The sequence below is a fragment of the Brachycentrus maculatus genome, unplaced genomic scaffold (genome assembly GCF_059751285.1).
Source record: "Brachycentrus maculatus isolate JH-2025_06_01 unplaced genomic scaffold, ASM5975128v1 h1tg000050l, whole genome shotgun sequence".
NCBI lineage: Eukaryota > Metazoa > Arthropoda > Insecta > Trichoptera > Brachycentridae > Brachycentrus > Brachycentrus maculatus.
The window spans coordinates 1,676,700-1,693,920 of NW_028280804.1; the positions used below are offsets into that span (position 1 = coordinate 1,676,700).

At 30.3% G+C, this 17,221-nt stretch overlaps 1 protein-coding gene across 1 annotated transcript in view; it reads right to left on the reverse strand.

Annotated features, from left to right (window-relative positions):
* Positions 1-6,316: 6,316 nt before the first annotated feature.
* Positions 6,317-17,221, reverse strand: part of LOC148312071 (thyroid transcription factor 1-like) — a 77,134-nt gene continuing 66,229 nt past the window's right edge. The window contains exon 6 of the mRNA XM_088277857.1: positions 6,317-13,820. Within this exon, the coding sequence (XP_088133983.1) occupies positions 13,527-13,820 (294 nt within the window). The 3' untranslated portion in view covers positions 6,317-13,526. The remainder of the gene's footprint in view (positions 13,821-17,221) is intronic.

A 17,221-nucleotide genomic window follows, 5' to 3' on the forward strand; every position in this document is an offset into this window, starting at 1 on the left:
AGGGGGGTGAAAATAAATATTAGAGTTTTTACACTGTAATATTTATTTCATATTACCCTGGACTGGTCCCCGAAGAGCAGGAGTGAACCACCTTGCCTTCATGTAAGGAACGATGAACATGGGGTACTGCATCAATACGATGCAGTACCCTATGCACCATTGGGTGCTGATAAGGGCTAGAAAATATATATCCTTTAATTAACACCTTCTTTCACACGTGAGTTCTCGGTAACATCTATAGTTGAGTTGACTTACCTTCATGAAATGTACGTAAGATTATTGAATTATTTTACATACTAGGAGACGCCAATAATATAACGTTCAATTTTCATTGAACTTATAATTTGAACAGTTATTTTATTCAAAATATTTCGAGTTGGCAAATCTGAGTTTGTACTTCATAATACTTGATAATAATCAATTTTTATTCAATTTTATTTGTGTTGTTGCCTATAAAATTAGACAATGTTAAACTGTTCCTACGATTGAGTGACCAAAAGTGATGTTAATGTTCTCATATAGGCTCCTACTTAGTATCACCATGGCAACTCCTGCGAGATCGGTAATTCCTGAAACATTCAGGATAGCATCCTTCCCCCCCGGGCGAGTGTTGCCAGGTAGCGCCCCCGGATAAAGATTTATTTCCCTTACTGCCAAATCGGCTCAACTCTGTGAAACATTCCTGCGACCTATCCGGGTTATTTAATTAATTGATTAAGCTTTATTTTATTGCGAAATTTACACCAGTTTTTTCAACAGGGGATGAAACAGATATGTGTAGCAAAATATAAAGTATAATATGTAGTACGTAATCAATACTTTTAAACATACTTATGTACATTTTTACCAACGGATCGTTGTTTGAGGGCTTTCCTGCTTTTACCACACTTCCTTATTCTTCTTTTGACCCTCATCCTCACCCAAATATACATATGGCACAAATTTACATAAATTTCAAGAAAGCAAAGTGATCCGTTTTGTTCTTAATATGTTTTGTTTTACATTTTGAGTGTGTCCAAATACTTGTTCACAAATCTGGATTTTCTTCAATAATAGGAGTTATTATAAATAAATAACTCCTTTAAATGGAGAAAATCTAAATTTGTGAACAAGTATTTGGACACACTCAAAATGTTGTCAATAAATTATCTGGTCAAATTATAAGCTTACATAATAAAAACGAAAATGATTTTTTCTGGCGTTTCCCGGTTAATTCAAACATTAAAAAATGTTCATATTCATAATACCTACATTGCACTCACTCTATTCAACAACGTCATATATCAAAAATCGTCAATTTTCAGCTGTGCATGTTTTCGGAATGCCCGAAGATATACTGTATTCCATCAAAAACGGCATATTTTTAACTTAATATTTACCCGCCACAGGGCAAAAAGTGTTGTTTTTGCATTTTGAAGAAAAGGTATTGTTTAATAATTTTTTTAAATACACTATTTATTTTTGAAATGCAGAAAAAACATTTAGGTTTTATCTAAAAAGATCTGTTGTGTGGTTTAATATTTATTTTTAGTATTTCTTATTATATTTTTAAACTTTAAAAACGATCTCCTGAATAATCAAGTTTTTTGATAAATGGCGTTGTTGAAAGGAGTGAGCGATGTACCTATATTAAATATGAAATGAAAATAAAACTTACTACCTAATTTTCGTATCATAATTTGTCAACAAAGCTGATAAATTATGCTACGAATAATAGGTAGTAAGTTTGCATTTATTTTATATTTAATAAGTATGGTGTGTATGTACGGTGAGTATTTTTTATTTAATAACTAAGAGCATTTTTAAATGGCAGCATAATTTGTCAGTATTGTTGAAAAATTATGTTACGAATATTCTACCAAAATGTGGTTTCCTGTTAATAAAAACCGCTAAATTGAGAGTTTGCTGTCGTTCAAAATCATATTATTAATATGTACGTATACCTACCACCTATATTTTATCAATTTTTTCCAGCGTAACCACGAAATCACTTCAAAAAAATTCACTGCATTTTTTTTATTGACAGCATTTTGAAATTTATAACACCACATAATGTTCTGTTGTATCATCCCTCGTTATATAAAAAATATCCCGCTTTGATGAAGTGACAGTTTAATCCCATCACGCCACCGTGTGTTGCCAGTCAACAAAAAAGATTACTTCCAAATAATGAACTGGCAGCACTGCTTTTCGGCCGTTTAGGGGAGCTCCGGATTCAATAACATGCGATTAGCGGCGCATCGCAAATCGCTGGTTTGTTTTTCAAGTGGAGATTAACCTGGCGTTGCGAGGTGACCCACCCTTCTCTAATTGTATCTGGAGGTAAGGAGAAAGTAACCTTTTATCGCATCACATAGAATATAGACAATAATAATCGTTACAGTCGAAAAATTTACAGAATATCGCTAACTCCTTTCATCAACGTCAGATATCAAAAAACTTGATTTTTCAGGAGATCGTTTTTAAAGTTTACGAATACAATAAAATATATTAAAAATAAATATCTAGCCACTTATTGAACGTTTTACTGTGCAACAGATCTTTTTAGGTAAAACCTGAAGGTTTTTTCTCAATTTGAAAAATATTAAGTATATTTAAAAAAAAATAATTAAACAATATCTTTTCTTTAAAATGCAAAAACAACTCTTTTTGTCCTGTAGCGGGCAAATATTAAATAAAAAATATGCCGCCTTTGCTGGGATAAAGTACATTTTCTGGGTATTCCGAAATCATGCACAACAGAATATTGACGATTTTTTTATATATGACGTTGTTTTAGGACACATATTTTTTTCTCAATAACTCTTAATAATTAGACAAGTGATTAAACTTTGGAGAGAAGAAGTCTTACATAAAAAGGACAAAAACATTAATTATTTTCTAGTGCTCCTATAACCTATTTTGATATAATTTAATCAATATATTGGATAGGTAGGTACCTATATATCCATTAGGATTCGGATAAACGCTGTCAAATAATATTTTATTAAAATAATATTATTAATAAACTGTAGTAGGATCTTTTACCACACATCGCTGCCACGTTAGCCTGCCGCGAAGATAAAGTAGATTATGATTTTGTTCATGGCAATTTTTCTTCAACGTTCGAGTAAAAAAGGAAAATTTGGCACTTGCAGGTGACAGCGAGGTAACAGGACATTATCATTTCACCACCTAAGAAAAAACTATTGTTCTCCTTATTATCGGCAAACAGCGTAAGGTATCTTTAATATTACCTACCATGTCCTGTCATGTCCTATTCTATAGTGTTTTTGTTTTGAAAAATTTGCAGTATTTTTACGTGAAACGCGTTTTATTATGTGTATTGACCGTTTCAAGCGATATAAAAGGCAGTATTTTCATAGATATTTGAGTTCATAGATAGTTTTTACCACAAATTCTTTACTAACAAATATGTTTATTAGATTTCTATTAATCAGATATCATTTAAGTCCGACTACACATTTTTCTATTCAAAGTTTATATTCGTATTATGACTTTTGTAATTTTTTTTATATTTACAATGAACTTAAATACTAATTTAAGTAAAAATAATGGATTATTGTTATTGTTATTGTTTTTATAGTGTTTACTTTTTAATGTGTGTATACATATATGTATATATATATATATATATATATATATATATATATATATATATATATATATATATATATATATATATATATATATATATATATATAAATAAATATAATAAAATAATAATAAAACCCTTATCCGCACCCCAATGGTGCATAGGGCACTGCTTCATATGAACACAGTGTTATCTTGATCGTTTACACAGAAAGGAAAGGTGATCAGCCCTCCGCTTCAGGTACCAGTCCAGGGTAATATTGAATAAATATTACAGTGGAAAAATCACTTATATTTATTTGACTCCCCTGGGAATCGAACTCGGGACCTCCAGAACGGTAGCCGAGCGTGCTGACCATTACACTACAGAGGCGGACATATATATATATATATATATATATATATATATATATATATATATATATATATATATATATATATATATATGTATATATATACAGTTGTTGATCTTATTATATAAATAAATCATTTGTAAGTGGAAAGTTTATGGTAAAGAAACGATACTACATTTTGATTTTCCTTAATCAGACCTATTAATATAAGCTTCACTAAATATGTAATTATTTACTATACATTAATCCAATCATTTTGTATATTTTTGATAAATAAAAATAGATATATTATATTTGTATGTGAACCTATACTAGAAGGCAGATAGGTTGGTATATGTATAAAACTAACTCGGTGATTTAATCTTCTTTTAATGAAAGCAATTGTGAATTTGGCATTTATTATGACCTCGTCCGCTTGTTTGTCGGGGGTGTAACCCTGGACTCGCCCCCCGGACTCCCTTGCGCCGGGGGAGGCAAAATAATAATTATGGGATTTATATAAAGCCAGACACGTGCACCGATTTACTTTATATTGTACTGGGATCAAGCTGAACGGTGCGGGGCATTAGGCATTACTGAGTTCATAGGTTAACTCTATCCCCAATATAAATATTATATTATTTATCAAAAATATTTTTATTGCGCAAAATAAAATAATTTTTCAATGGATATAGATTTTAGGATTAAAATCTTTAATAAAATGTTAAAATATATAAAATTACTTGCGCATTTCTATTAAATTTTAAATAAAATACTTGTTTTTACCACTTGAGTATTATATTGTTTCGACTAGTTTCGGTAGCCACACATCAAAAGGATTATGTTTTTTTATCTTTTATATGTACTTTGTATGTATTTATTTTATTATTTATATTAAAAAATTAAATATTCCGTATAAATTAAACATCACCAAGGAAAAAATGCGGGACTATGAGGTTTATAGGGTGCGGTTATCGTAGGTATACCATTAAGGCCCAGTATTCGTTAAGTTGCTTCATTCGCCCGGCGAACACCGGAGAGGTCACAATATAGAAAATTAAGTTGCGATTTAACTTATGTTGGGTCTTAACAAAGTTATGTTATATCTTTATAGCATTTATCTTACTTTTATTCTTTAAAAATAACTTTCCGTAAAAATAATTAAATTTTAGCTACTCTGCAAGAGATCCTGGATTAATTTTTTTGAAAAAAAATATAGTAGTATAATAATAAAAAAAGATAATACTATAAGAATAAAATAAAAAATAAAAAATATATATATAAAACTTGTATTAACATGTTAGCATTCGGCTCAACACAGGCCATGCCTAAAGAGCCGTAATAAATATTTTTTTATAACCCTTATCCGCACCTAATGGTGCATAGGGCACTGCATCAAATTGACGCAGTGTTATCTTTGATCATTACTTACATGAAGGCAAGGTGATCACTCTTGCGCTTCAGAAACCAGTCCAGGGTAATATTAAATAAATATTACAGTGTTAAATCAGTAATATTTATTTTCACCTCCCCCCCTGGGAATAACCCGGGACCTCCAGCACGGTAGCTAAACACGCTGACCATTACACCACGGAGGCGGACAAAAGTAAATGTATTTATGAATGTATCTATGTATTTATGATATAAATCAAAAAAAAATAATTAAAAAAACACTTCAATGTATTATTTTTTATGTGGTACTCTTAAATTGGCAGCTGAAGCGCGATATCAGTAGGGCAGATACCCTTCATGTAATTTACCAAACAAAATAACATATAATTTCACAGTTTCAATGTGGACATTTCGGGGTCTATACATATATCGAATAAATAAAACAAATTTGTAATCAACACATTTTTTTATTTAATTATCGGTGTGATTCCATCACCCTTGTCTTGCCTTTCTAGTATATAATTGTAATAATTCCAAATTCTTACTTCAATATCGTTATACATTTGTTTATGAAAATCACCATATTTAACAATTAAAAAACACACATTTCCATGGATTCCATTCCTAAATATAAAATTACATGACATCATCGGGGGCATTTATTCTAAGTTGAAAAACAACAGGACTTTTTCGAAATAAATTTTGTTTTTCTTTATATTTTATTAATCGCATCTAATTTGTCCGCCTCCGTAGTGTAATGGTCAGCACGCTCGGCTACCGTTCTGGAGGTCCCGGGTTCGATTCCCAGGGGGGTCAAATAAATATTAGTGATTTTTGCACTGTAATATTTATTCAATATTACCCTGGACTGGTACCTGAAGCGGAGGGCTGATTACCTTTCCTTCATGCGTAAACGATCAAGATAACACTGCGTTTAAAGACGCAGTGCCCTATGCACCATTGGGGTGCGTATAAGGGTTTTATTATTATTATTATTAATCGCATCTATGAACAAATTTAGTTGAAATGTGTATATCACATCTGATTCAGGAATTAAGAATTGTTTTAAGTTTTTAAAAATAATTATGTTAGCAGTTGTTATCATATACATTATGTATCTATTTTTTTAGAGAAAATTGTAACCCATCACATTTATGAACGATAAGAATCATTTTTAAATCTTCAAATTTTATAAAAAATTTTAAAAAAGCATTTGTAAACTAGTGGAGGCTTAGTAAATAAAAAATAAACATTGTAGTGAAAACAGATCAAACGGTAGTAAAATTAATTAAAAAATGTAAATATATAGAAATTAAACTAAAGGTAATTTATTTATTGTAACTGCAAACAGTTGGTAAAATTTCATTATGAATTGTTGGGTAATATTTTCTAAATTAAACACGGTTATTGGATTGTATTCTACTTTTATTTACATACATATAATAATATGTAAATAAAAGTAGAATTCAATCCAATAACCGTGTTTAATTTTGGATATATTACCCAACAATTAAAAAAAAAATTGTCAATTTGGCGATTCTTAAATGAACGAAAGCGGTTTTCAGGTGATTTTTAGATTTCATTCTGGTTGTTTATTCATAAAATATTGATTTGTAGAATCGATTGGTCCAGCGAAAAATACTAGATCTACAAAGGTGCTACAACTTGCGCCATTATTATTTGAATTTGACGAAGAAATATTAAATCGCATTATATCCTCAGTGCGTTATTTAAATAATATTAAAAACAGCACAAATGTTTTTAAAGGTAATAAGTTACAATTCTAAAACAGATAATTACAAACGCAGTGTTCATTAAATATTTTTTTTATAATTTACTGTGTTGTGTAAACAGATACAAAGTTATTAAAATACAACTTATTCATTGAAATGCCCCTTTGAATATTCTTTCACAATCCAGAATCCATGCTACTATACTTAAATTTCCACATCCTTAAGTCTATTTCGCTTATTATACTTATGTACAAATTTCTACAATTCTGCTTAAAATTTAACCTACATTTAACTATGTAAAATCACTGCACTTTATTTTTATTTAACGTTACACAATTATTATTACTTTAATTTTATGAACAATAGTTTTACGACTACAGGTTTTGCGGCATTTACCAATATCTAAATTAATTTTATCTACAATTTAAGGTACATAAACATGGATGGCAGAGCTAAAACCAAATGTATTATCAAAACAAATAAACACTCGGGGTTTTTGCATATCCATATCGGGTTCATGGGTGGAGTATCGTTAAGTTGTAACCTGTCAGTCCAGTATAAAATTTTAACGAACAAAACGATCGAGGGGAGTATTTTGCTATGTTACAAATTTCTCATTATTTTAATTTACAATAATAACGTATTTTTACTTGGAAACGATACAAAAAGGTAATACACAATTTAGGAGAAAACATTCGAACTTTTAAGGAGATGTTAACTTTTGGTCATAAGAACAGATACTGTATACTTTCAGGTGTAAATGCAATCTTTACTGCAATTGTAAAAATGAAGCTCAATTCAATATAATATAAAAATTTATATAAATATTAAAAATATTTATACACATGTATTTTTTAGAATATCAACAATAACTTCTAAAATGAATAAACTGAACTTCGAAAGTTCATATGCCAGATATATTACTGTTTTTATTTTTAATACATTCAGTATAAATTAAAAAAACCCAATAAAACTAAAAGAAATCGCTAAATAACATAATCAAAATACACATTCTGAGTTTTTTTTAAATTTCCAACTCGTGTCGTGAACAGTAAATTATTTTAAATAAAAACTGCATTGAATTAACGTGTGTTTCAAATTATGTAGCGAACGAAAAAAATGTTTGTAACTGCTGATAGCAAGATGATGGCGTCATCAAAATTGTCAAATGCGAATTATTCTATCGATATTTCAAGAATATCGTAGACCCTTAAAAGAATTATGACAAATTGTTTACTAATATCGTATGATTTTACGAAAAAATGTATTTATAAACAAATAAAAAATACAACCTTCTGCAAAAATTTTCCGCCGCAGAGATACGGCTATACCCTGGAGATAGGTTTGATTCTTATTGATTCAGTAATTTGAGTTTAGCTCTAGTAATGAGTTATCGAAACAAAAATTTAAAATGGTGGCTTTGAAGCATATGAATGTTCTGATTTTTCCAGAAGTTATAAAGTTAAACAAATGTAGGATTTTAATTAATTAATTTTTCGTTAAAAAAACTCCAAGAATGTTAATTAGTTAAACATACAAGTGTTAAAATCAAACAAAGGATTATTCACCAAAATCGAGAATTTCATGGAATGAAGATATTTATGGAATAACATTACATTTTAAAGTAACAAATACGTTTTGAAACCGTCATAAAATATTCAGTAGCATTCAAAACATTATACAAAATTAAGTTCTACAAAATGATTGATAGTTATTTTTTTTAAGAGACTAGAAGTTGGAAAATTCAAAGGATTTAACTAATAACTTAATATCCTCAAATATATATTTAGTAGTGTGTAATGGAACAATATAGAATACATTTTGTATATTTAAAGCATTGTTAACTTTGTGGTATGGTACACTCTCCTTATCATTCACGTATTAAAGTGTTTTTAAGTGGTATTACATAAAGTGAACCATGAATAAGAAGGAGTGTTAATAAAGAATACCACCATGAAAGGGTATGTATATTTTTTAAACAAAATTTGAAACATGTTTGAGAATCAGAATGTCACTTTCCATAAAATGAGGCATTTACATTTTATCTTCAAGTAAATTAAAAAATAATAATAATGAAATACTCGCATGAAAATCTGAGGGACAAAGAAATAACTGTCATATTAATATATTTTTATATATGGTATTGCATGTATGTATGTAATAAATTAAAGATGATCGTTAATTATGTTTATTAATCAAATAAAAAATGCATCTTCCAATTGACTACTCTACCTAATATATATTGAAATATCTTGCAAATCTCTACATTATTTCTTATTATTGCATTTCATATCGTTGAGACCATTTCATACCCAAATTATTTTAATATGTACAACTTATTTATATACTATAACGATTCAGAACTGAGACATTAAGAAATACGTATTGTATTCGTTATCTAAGTACATTTTGTACATAACTATTGTAGATAATACACATTTAACTTCAGAACTACAAAAATACATTTGTATTTTCGATTTGTTTGACAAAATTATAATTTAAACAATATATTTGTTTTATAAACTTGAGTATATTAAATAGCGTGATTTCTTCTTCAATATTTTTTTTTACTAATATGATATAATAGTCAATGCTCACGTGTTTGATCATGCAATGTTTTTAGTTGTAGGTACCTATTATAATGTTGGCACTATTTTTTTTTTGTAATTTCAAATACAATCCACTCCAGATAATACGCTTTCCAGACGATCACATCTCGGAAAATCGAGAGTCTGTTTTACAAACATGGATATATCTGTTTTCTTTGATACAAATATTGCGATTAACGCAAAATTGATAATGTTTATAGAATATTGACAGAACGAAGGAATTCTTTGGTCACCTAACACAAGTACTGCATGTTATTCGTTGAATAATAGAACAAATTAAATGAAAACACAGAATAAAAAAAGTTGAAACGTTCAGTGTTGCTTTCTAAATCTAAATTATTCGAATATCATGTTACAAAATGTAACACCGTTTTTTTATATACAAAATATTTAGGCAAACTTGCCTGCATTTGCAACTGCACTCCGCGTACATACTGCAAAAGCAATAAACATTGATTTTCTTGAAGATTGCCGTAGATTCACAAGATTATACATTTTTTGTTTTAATATACAAAATTCATTATTTTCAAATTAAATTAATATTTTGTATTTATTTGCTTATAATCTTACATTATTATTTATAATAATTAATTCATTGATGTTACATATTCGGTCCGTATGTATTTACTGGTCGGCTGCTATGACCAGAGACAATGCTTTTCGTGAAATGTTTTTCGTTCTTTTGATCAGAAGATCCTTAAACTACAAAGGTAACTCATGGGATAGTCGATTTAGTAGACTTTTCTTTAAAATATTCATCTTAGAAGTAGGAAATAGGAATTGGGTTATACCGGGACGATTAGAAGCATCTTTTTCAGGCATTATTTATAAACTATTGATTAGAATTTAAATATAAAAAAAAAAAACAAAATAATATAAACAATTGATTTGATAACCTTTCTCACTAGTTGTGATTATTTTATTTCATAAACGATATTTTTTATGTTGGTTTAAAAAAAACAAGTATCTTCAACTAAAATATTTTATTCTAGTAAAACTTTGAAACTGACGGGCAAAATAAGAAAAGAAGCCAATTAATCGTTTGATCTGGCGATTGCCGACTAGGCAGATATTTGTACATTTTGCAACTGCACCTCCAATTAAACAGATTATGATCTTTAATCTTTACAATCAGACAAAGGCATTCCGAAATTATATCGCATACAATAGGCTATTTCAGAATTCCCATATTCATTATATGAACATTGATTTTAAAAATTACGTAGATACATTAGATTGATTAATAGATTTGTGTAGCCGACTACAGAATCTGTGTCCGATATTATGAATACAATAATGCAGCACCGAGCAGTTATTTCGGGGCCCAATTAAAAATCAAAAGTTAACTCCATCTCGCGTGAATGAATCCGTTCCTTATCGGACCTGCTTGGGCTCCAGAATGGGATTTAACGGCTTTTGTTCACCAGACGCGCCGTAGGAAGGTGGAACGTCTCAATCCTCTGCCAGCTCCACTTAAGTGTGATGACTGGCAATATGGACACAAAACGCGAGTGACACCATCATTCTCGGAATAATAAATACTGTGTGAACTGCTAACCATTCACCGTGGACTTTGATGGCCACAAAATCAAATAATATTCATTAATATTTTAGATTTGAGACCCGTGTCAATATATATTTATGACTTCTGTCAAGTTTTTGACGATTTACAATTTAAATTCAGTCGTTTTGCATAACGCGATAGTATTACGTTACGTCATTCGCGGTTTTTGCATAGGCAAATAGATTTTAGAATATGATGACTGTGTAATTGAAATCTTTGACCCATAATACACATATATCGCATTAAGCGTACCGAAACGTATTGTTTTCGTAGATTGTATTTCTTTACCATGAAATCTTTGTGTACAAACGACATTTTTATAAAATTAAATTGAACAATTGAAAAAGTCTTAATTTTTACGTTTAAAGCACTCGATTCGAAAAACATAATTTAAAGAAAAACTAAACTCGTAGGTTTTTAACAGCAACAAGTATTTGGACACACTCAAAGTGTTGTGGATATTCAGATAATATTGCAAGCACATAACTGTGTAACTTTGATGTTAAAATAAATAAATAACAACAAACTATTCCTCTCATATCTAAGTATCTAAAAGTAGACTTGATTTTTTAAAACGGCTACGTTCATTTGTACTTAAGTTCTTTCTCAATTTTTTTATTATTATTCTCTGATAAGAATTTAAAATTCACGACATTTTGAGTGTGTCCAAATACTTGTTAACAAATCGCTCCTCTTAGGAGATATTTAACATTTTTGACATCTCAACATGGATGAAGAAGAATATGGAAGTCTAGGTATTTATAGAGCATACGGCCAGTCATAAGCTGGTTAAGTATTATTGTTACACACGTATAAAATTCACCATTCTATCCATGAGGGCGTTTCAGGCGTTTCCCAAAATGTAAAATAATTTGGGCTCGGATCTTGCGTATAAATAAAAGGGTAACTGCTAAATAAAAGCTTTCTTAATTCAATTTTACATGGCTGTTGTGAACTCAATCACGAAACGTCATGAGATTGATCATATACATATGTATGAGTATGTATCCAAAATTTGAGTAGTTTGAAACAGATGGATCACACCGAAGCATGTATTAATATTTTTGAGAGAAGTCGTGAAACATCTCAATAAGAAGGAAGTATTGTGAATTTTGTTTGTCGAAAGTGCAATTATTATTTTAATTAAACAAGCGAAACACCTGCCTACAGATGAATAATTGTGCAATTGGTAATCGACCTCCATAAGAAGAGATAAATTAACGAGATGGATGGTAATCCAAGTGGGTGCATAAGGAAATGACAAGTGCATAGTTCAAATAAGAAAATGACATTCACGGACACAATTTGTGTTACAAATAGAATTGCTTGACCAAGAATACTTATTGGTCGTTGTGAAAGATGAATGGTGTCAATGACAAGAGTCTTATTGCTTTCAGTCGAGATGTTTTGAAACAAAAACAAAAAACAGACATTAAAAAAGGGTAATAAAAACTCAATGTATAGTGACGAATGTACGATGCGTGATCGGTAAAGCTATTTAATAAAAAAAAATGACGTCACAACATAAAATAAGTCCTATGTGGAGAAACCCAGATTTGTGAAAATTTGTAGACACACCCAAAAATGTTGTGAATTACAATACTTAATTTATTTTACGGAAGACTGAAGAAACGTTTAGTTTTTTGAAAAACTGATAAGTACACATATCGCTCACTCCTTGCAAGAACGTCATAAATCAAAAATCGACAATTTTCAGATGTGCATGTTTTCGGAATGCCCAGAAAATGAACTATATCCCAGAATAAAGCGGCATATTTTTAACTTAATATTTACCCGCTACTGGGCAGAAAGTGTTGTTTTTGCATTTTGAAGAAAAGGTATTGTTTAATTATTTTTTAAATAAACCAAATATTTTTCAAATGGTGAAAAAACATTCAGGTTTTACATAAAAAGATCTGTTGCACACTAAAAAGTTCAATAGGTGGCTTGATATTTATTTTTAATACATATGACTATATTTTTAAACTTTAAAAACGTTAAATCTCAATACTGTTCAATACTGTTTAGTTCGCGTTTATAATCTCAAGAGAGAATTCAATAATGTCTGGTTAGCATTTACAAATGTCAAGAGTACGATATGGTAAAGTTAGAGTTTATAATTCTCAAGAGAGAGTTTGATATTGTCTAGTTAGAGTTTATAAATCTCAAAAGAGAGTTCAATCTTGTTTAGTTAGAGTCCCTGGGTTTGAAAAACATTTCACGTTTAGAAGAACGTTGACTGCGCTCAATCAAAGAATATTTCTTCTTTAAACATGGTCTCCGGACATAGCTGGCCGAACTTCTACCAGGCGCGACCCTGGAGCGGCAGATAGGCCCCGCACTGCTGCTGGTGCGAGTTGTTGATGAAGTTCCCCTGGTTCCGGTACGCGGCCATGGCGATGGAGCTGTTGGACATGATGGAGTTGTTGCACTGCTGCACCAGCTGCGGGTGCTGCGAGGGGTACGGGGGCGCGCAGGGCGGCGGGGACGGGGGCGCCTGCGAGGACCCGTTGCCGGAGCCGCCGCCCCCGCCCGAGCACGGCTTGCCGTCCTTCACCAGCACCGGGACGGCCACCCGCCGCGGCGAGCTGGACGACTGGAAGAAAATACAACATTACAATTTGGAAAATCACTTTAAAATGGTGAAACTTAAAATATAAATATTAAAAAAATAATTTAAAACTTGTGTGCGGCCCATCATGACACATGGGATCAAAAACAAAACGTAAAGAACGTAGCCACAAAAAATGCGCCAAGTGTGTCAGAAATGAAGACTCTAAGAAGCAAATCTGGCAAGAGTCTACGAGACAATAAAGAACGCCAGGATAAGGGAAAAATGCGAGATCAAAGATCTCGTTGGGTGGGGAAAGCAACGAAGGAGAGAATGGTATGCGCATGTGAGGAGAATGGAACCATCCAGACTGAACTGCAAAGCCAACACCAATGTAGACAACTCCAGGGCAGACCACCAAAGAGATGGATTGACAGCTGGGAATCGACATCGTAGGCGGCTAATCCCTCTGAAAAACAGGCCACACCAAGCAGAAGAAGAAGAATAAGACTTTTAAATTGACATTGGATGAAAAATAATATGGAATTATTTGATTCAGCCGTCGCTTTGTGGTAATATCTATGCATTTATAATTTGTTAAACTATTCTTGTTCCCCAAACTCAAAAGACCTTTGAAAGAAAGAAGATTTGCGACGATTCCCGAGGTTAAGGCAAATGTGACGAAGGAGCTGAAGGATATCACAATAGGAGCATTCTGGGACTATTTCCAAAAGTGGAAACACTGCAGGGATAAGTGTGTGCGTCGTGGAGGTGGCTACATTGAAGGGAACCTGGACATGAAACTTCTAAATTAAGTAAATTTTAAATTAAAAATTTTCTTGGTAAATACCACTATTATTTACAATCTATTGTGACACGTGTTTCGATGCATTCCGCATCTTTTTCAAACACCGTGTTTGTGACTTGTGAAAAAGTGTCGCTATTTTATGCAGTCCGAACCCACTCTTCAACGTTCCGCACTCTTGTCCACTCGCGTATATTATGGAGCCAGGAGATCTCCTTTCTTCCGACACCTCTTCGACCTTCGCCTGTACTTTTCTCCTCTGAGCACATATCTCAAATAGGATACTTTAACATTCGATATTAGTTCCTTTTTCGCTCTGGCTCTTTGGATAACTTTTGCATTGCTGACCATGTTCATCCAAGATATCAGATTAATTCTTCCATGCATCTTCTCATTCTCACATTCATCGTGCATTCTCCCATGCATCCACATCTCCAATGCCTCCGTCGGTTCTTATAAAATATTAGCGTTTTTTTCTAAAAACATATACTTATTTCTGTTTATTTAAACAAAAATATTACTACAGTTATCCATTGGTTCAGACGATTATTAAAAAAAACATAAATGTAAGGTAGTTGTCGATGTTAGTACGCAATTAATTTTGTATGGATCCCTGTTAGGTACTAATTTGAAAAAAAAAAATGTATTTGCTTTTATAAAAAATCTATTGATACGTTCAAGGACAAAAATCTTTACATATTTATACGTTTTTTTGAAAACCTGCCGTTAATTAAGACTTGTAACGTGTTATAGACTACCATTTATCATAAACTACCAACTAATTTTCAATGATGTTTGTGTATGAGTAATTCGTATGTACCTACCTGCGTATGTAATAATTCAACGCATAAAAATACCTTTGCGCCTCGGGCTATAAGATCCAATGCGTGACCTTTAGAGTAATGATCTATTCATAAAATATTTCCGAATAATTTCCGTCATAATAAATACTATTATCGAATTAATAATATCACCAGTAATTGCTAATTGGGATTTATAATCATTTTTGAAAATACACAAAAGAATAAAAGATCATTAATAAATTTCCGGACATTTCACACGACTTTATTTTAAATTATTAAGCATTTATTATTTGCTTCATAAGTTTAAATAATAATGTTCAATCGATATACAGGTATTTTATTATTATTATTATTTTGCATTGATTTGCCATGAATAATTAAATATTTAAAAAAAAACTTTTAAATACCACTTATGATATTATATATATATATATATATATATATATATATATATATATATATATATATATATATATATATATATATATATATATATATATATTTATATATAAATATATATATATATATATATATATATATATATATATATATATATATATATATATATATATATATATATATATATATATATATATATATATATATATATATATATATATATATATATATATATATATATATATATATATATATATATATATATATATATATATACATATATTATTTTTATTTAAAGGTATTTTTTAATATTCAAGATACGATATATGTCAATATAATATGTTAAATTCATAAATAGAAATAGATGAAGGAGGTAACAGGTAATGAGAACAGCCTAATATGTTTTTTTATGTATTGATAGTTAAATTGTATTGTAGCTGGTCGTGGCCTTAGGGTTAATCTTCACATTCGTTTGTAAATGCCATAACTAGGCGAAACAATTGTCACAATATCAATTTTTATGTGTTTTTTAACAATAAAATATAACTCAGTAGACTTAAAAATCTGTATTTGATTTAACAATTAATACATAAATTAATTAAACGCCAAATCAATAAAAAATATGTTTTTTGTATGATGTTTTCTTCACTAGGTTAAATATAAACATGATTTGTCAATACAGTTAAAAAACAACAATTAATAATGTATTAAAATAACACTGAAAGCCCTAATAGGTTTATCTCTCATCTAAACTGTTCACTCACCAGAAGATTACTAAGATTTAGCACATCCCTTCTGATGGTATTCAAATGAAGGCACTTATTATTACAAACCGCACATTCATGGGGGGCATCGTTTAGTTTAGGGATGATCTCACTCCGGGTTTAGGGATAGATTTTATCTGTTTTACACAACACAACTTCTAGCCCGGGGCTGACTATTGGAATCGCATCAGGGGTTATTATCAAGCTATGTGGAGGGATCCAGTTACTTTAATGGAGTACAATGGATTATCTAATCTTTGAACAGATTGTCACATTTACGACGTTTTAGTATCAATTTTAAAAGGGTTAACATTTAATATATTGTATTTATTTAAATCATTATTATTTTATCGTATTATGGTATATTGTTGATTAACCCTGACAGTAAAAATGTTTCTTTTTGAAGAATATCACAGCTTTACACAAATTACTTTTCACGAACACATGATTGGTTTAATGTACCTACTTAGTTTTTCCCGTTTCTCTTTAAATATTTTTGTAACTCCAATTTTTGTCATATTACAACTAATTGTAAGATATAAACAATCAACTTTAAATATCGATGTATAACTTATTTAAGAAAAAAAATATGAATCAAATTTTTTACACAACCGTGAAGGAAATTCCTCGCGTATTGCCCAAAATGTATCTGATAATTTTATAATTCATGACATC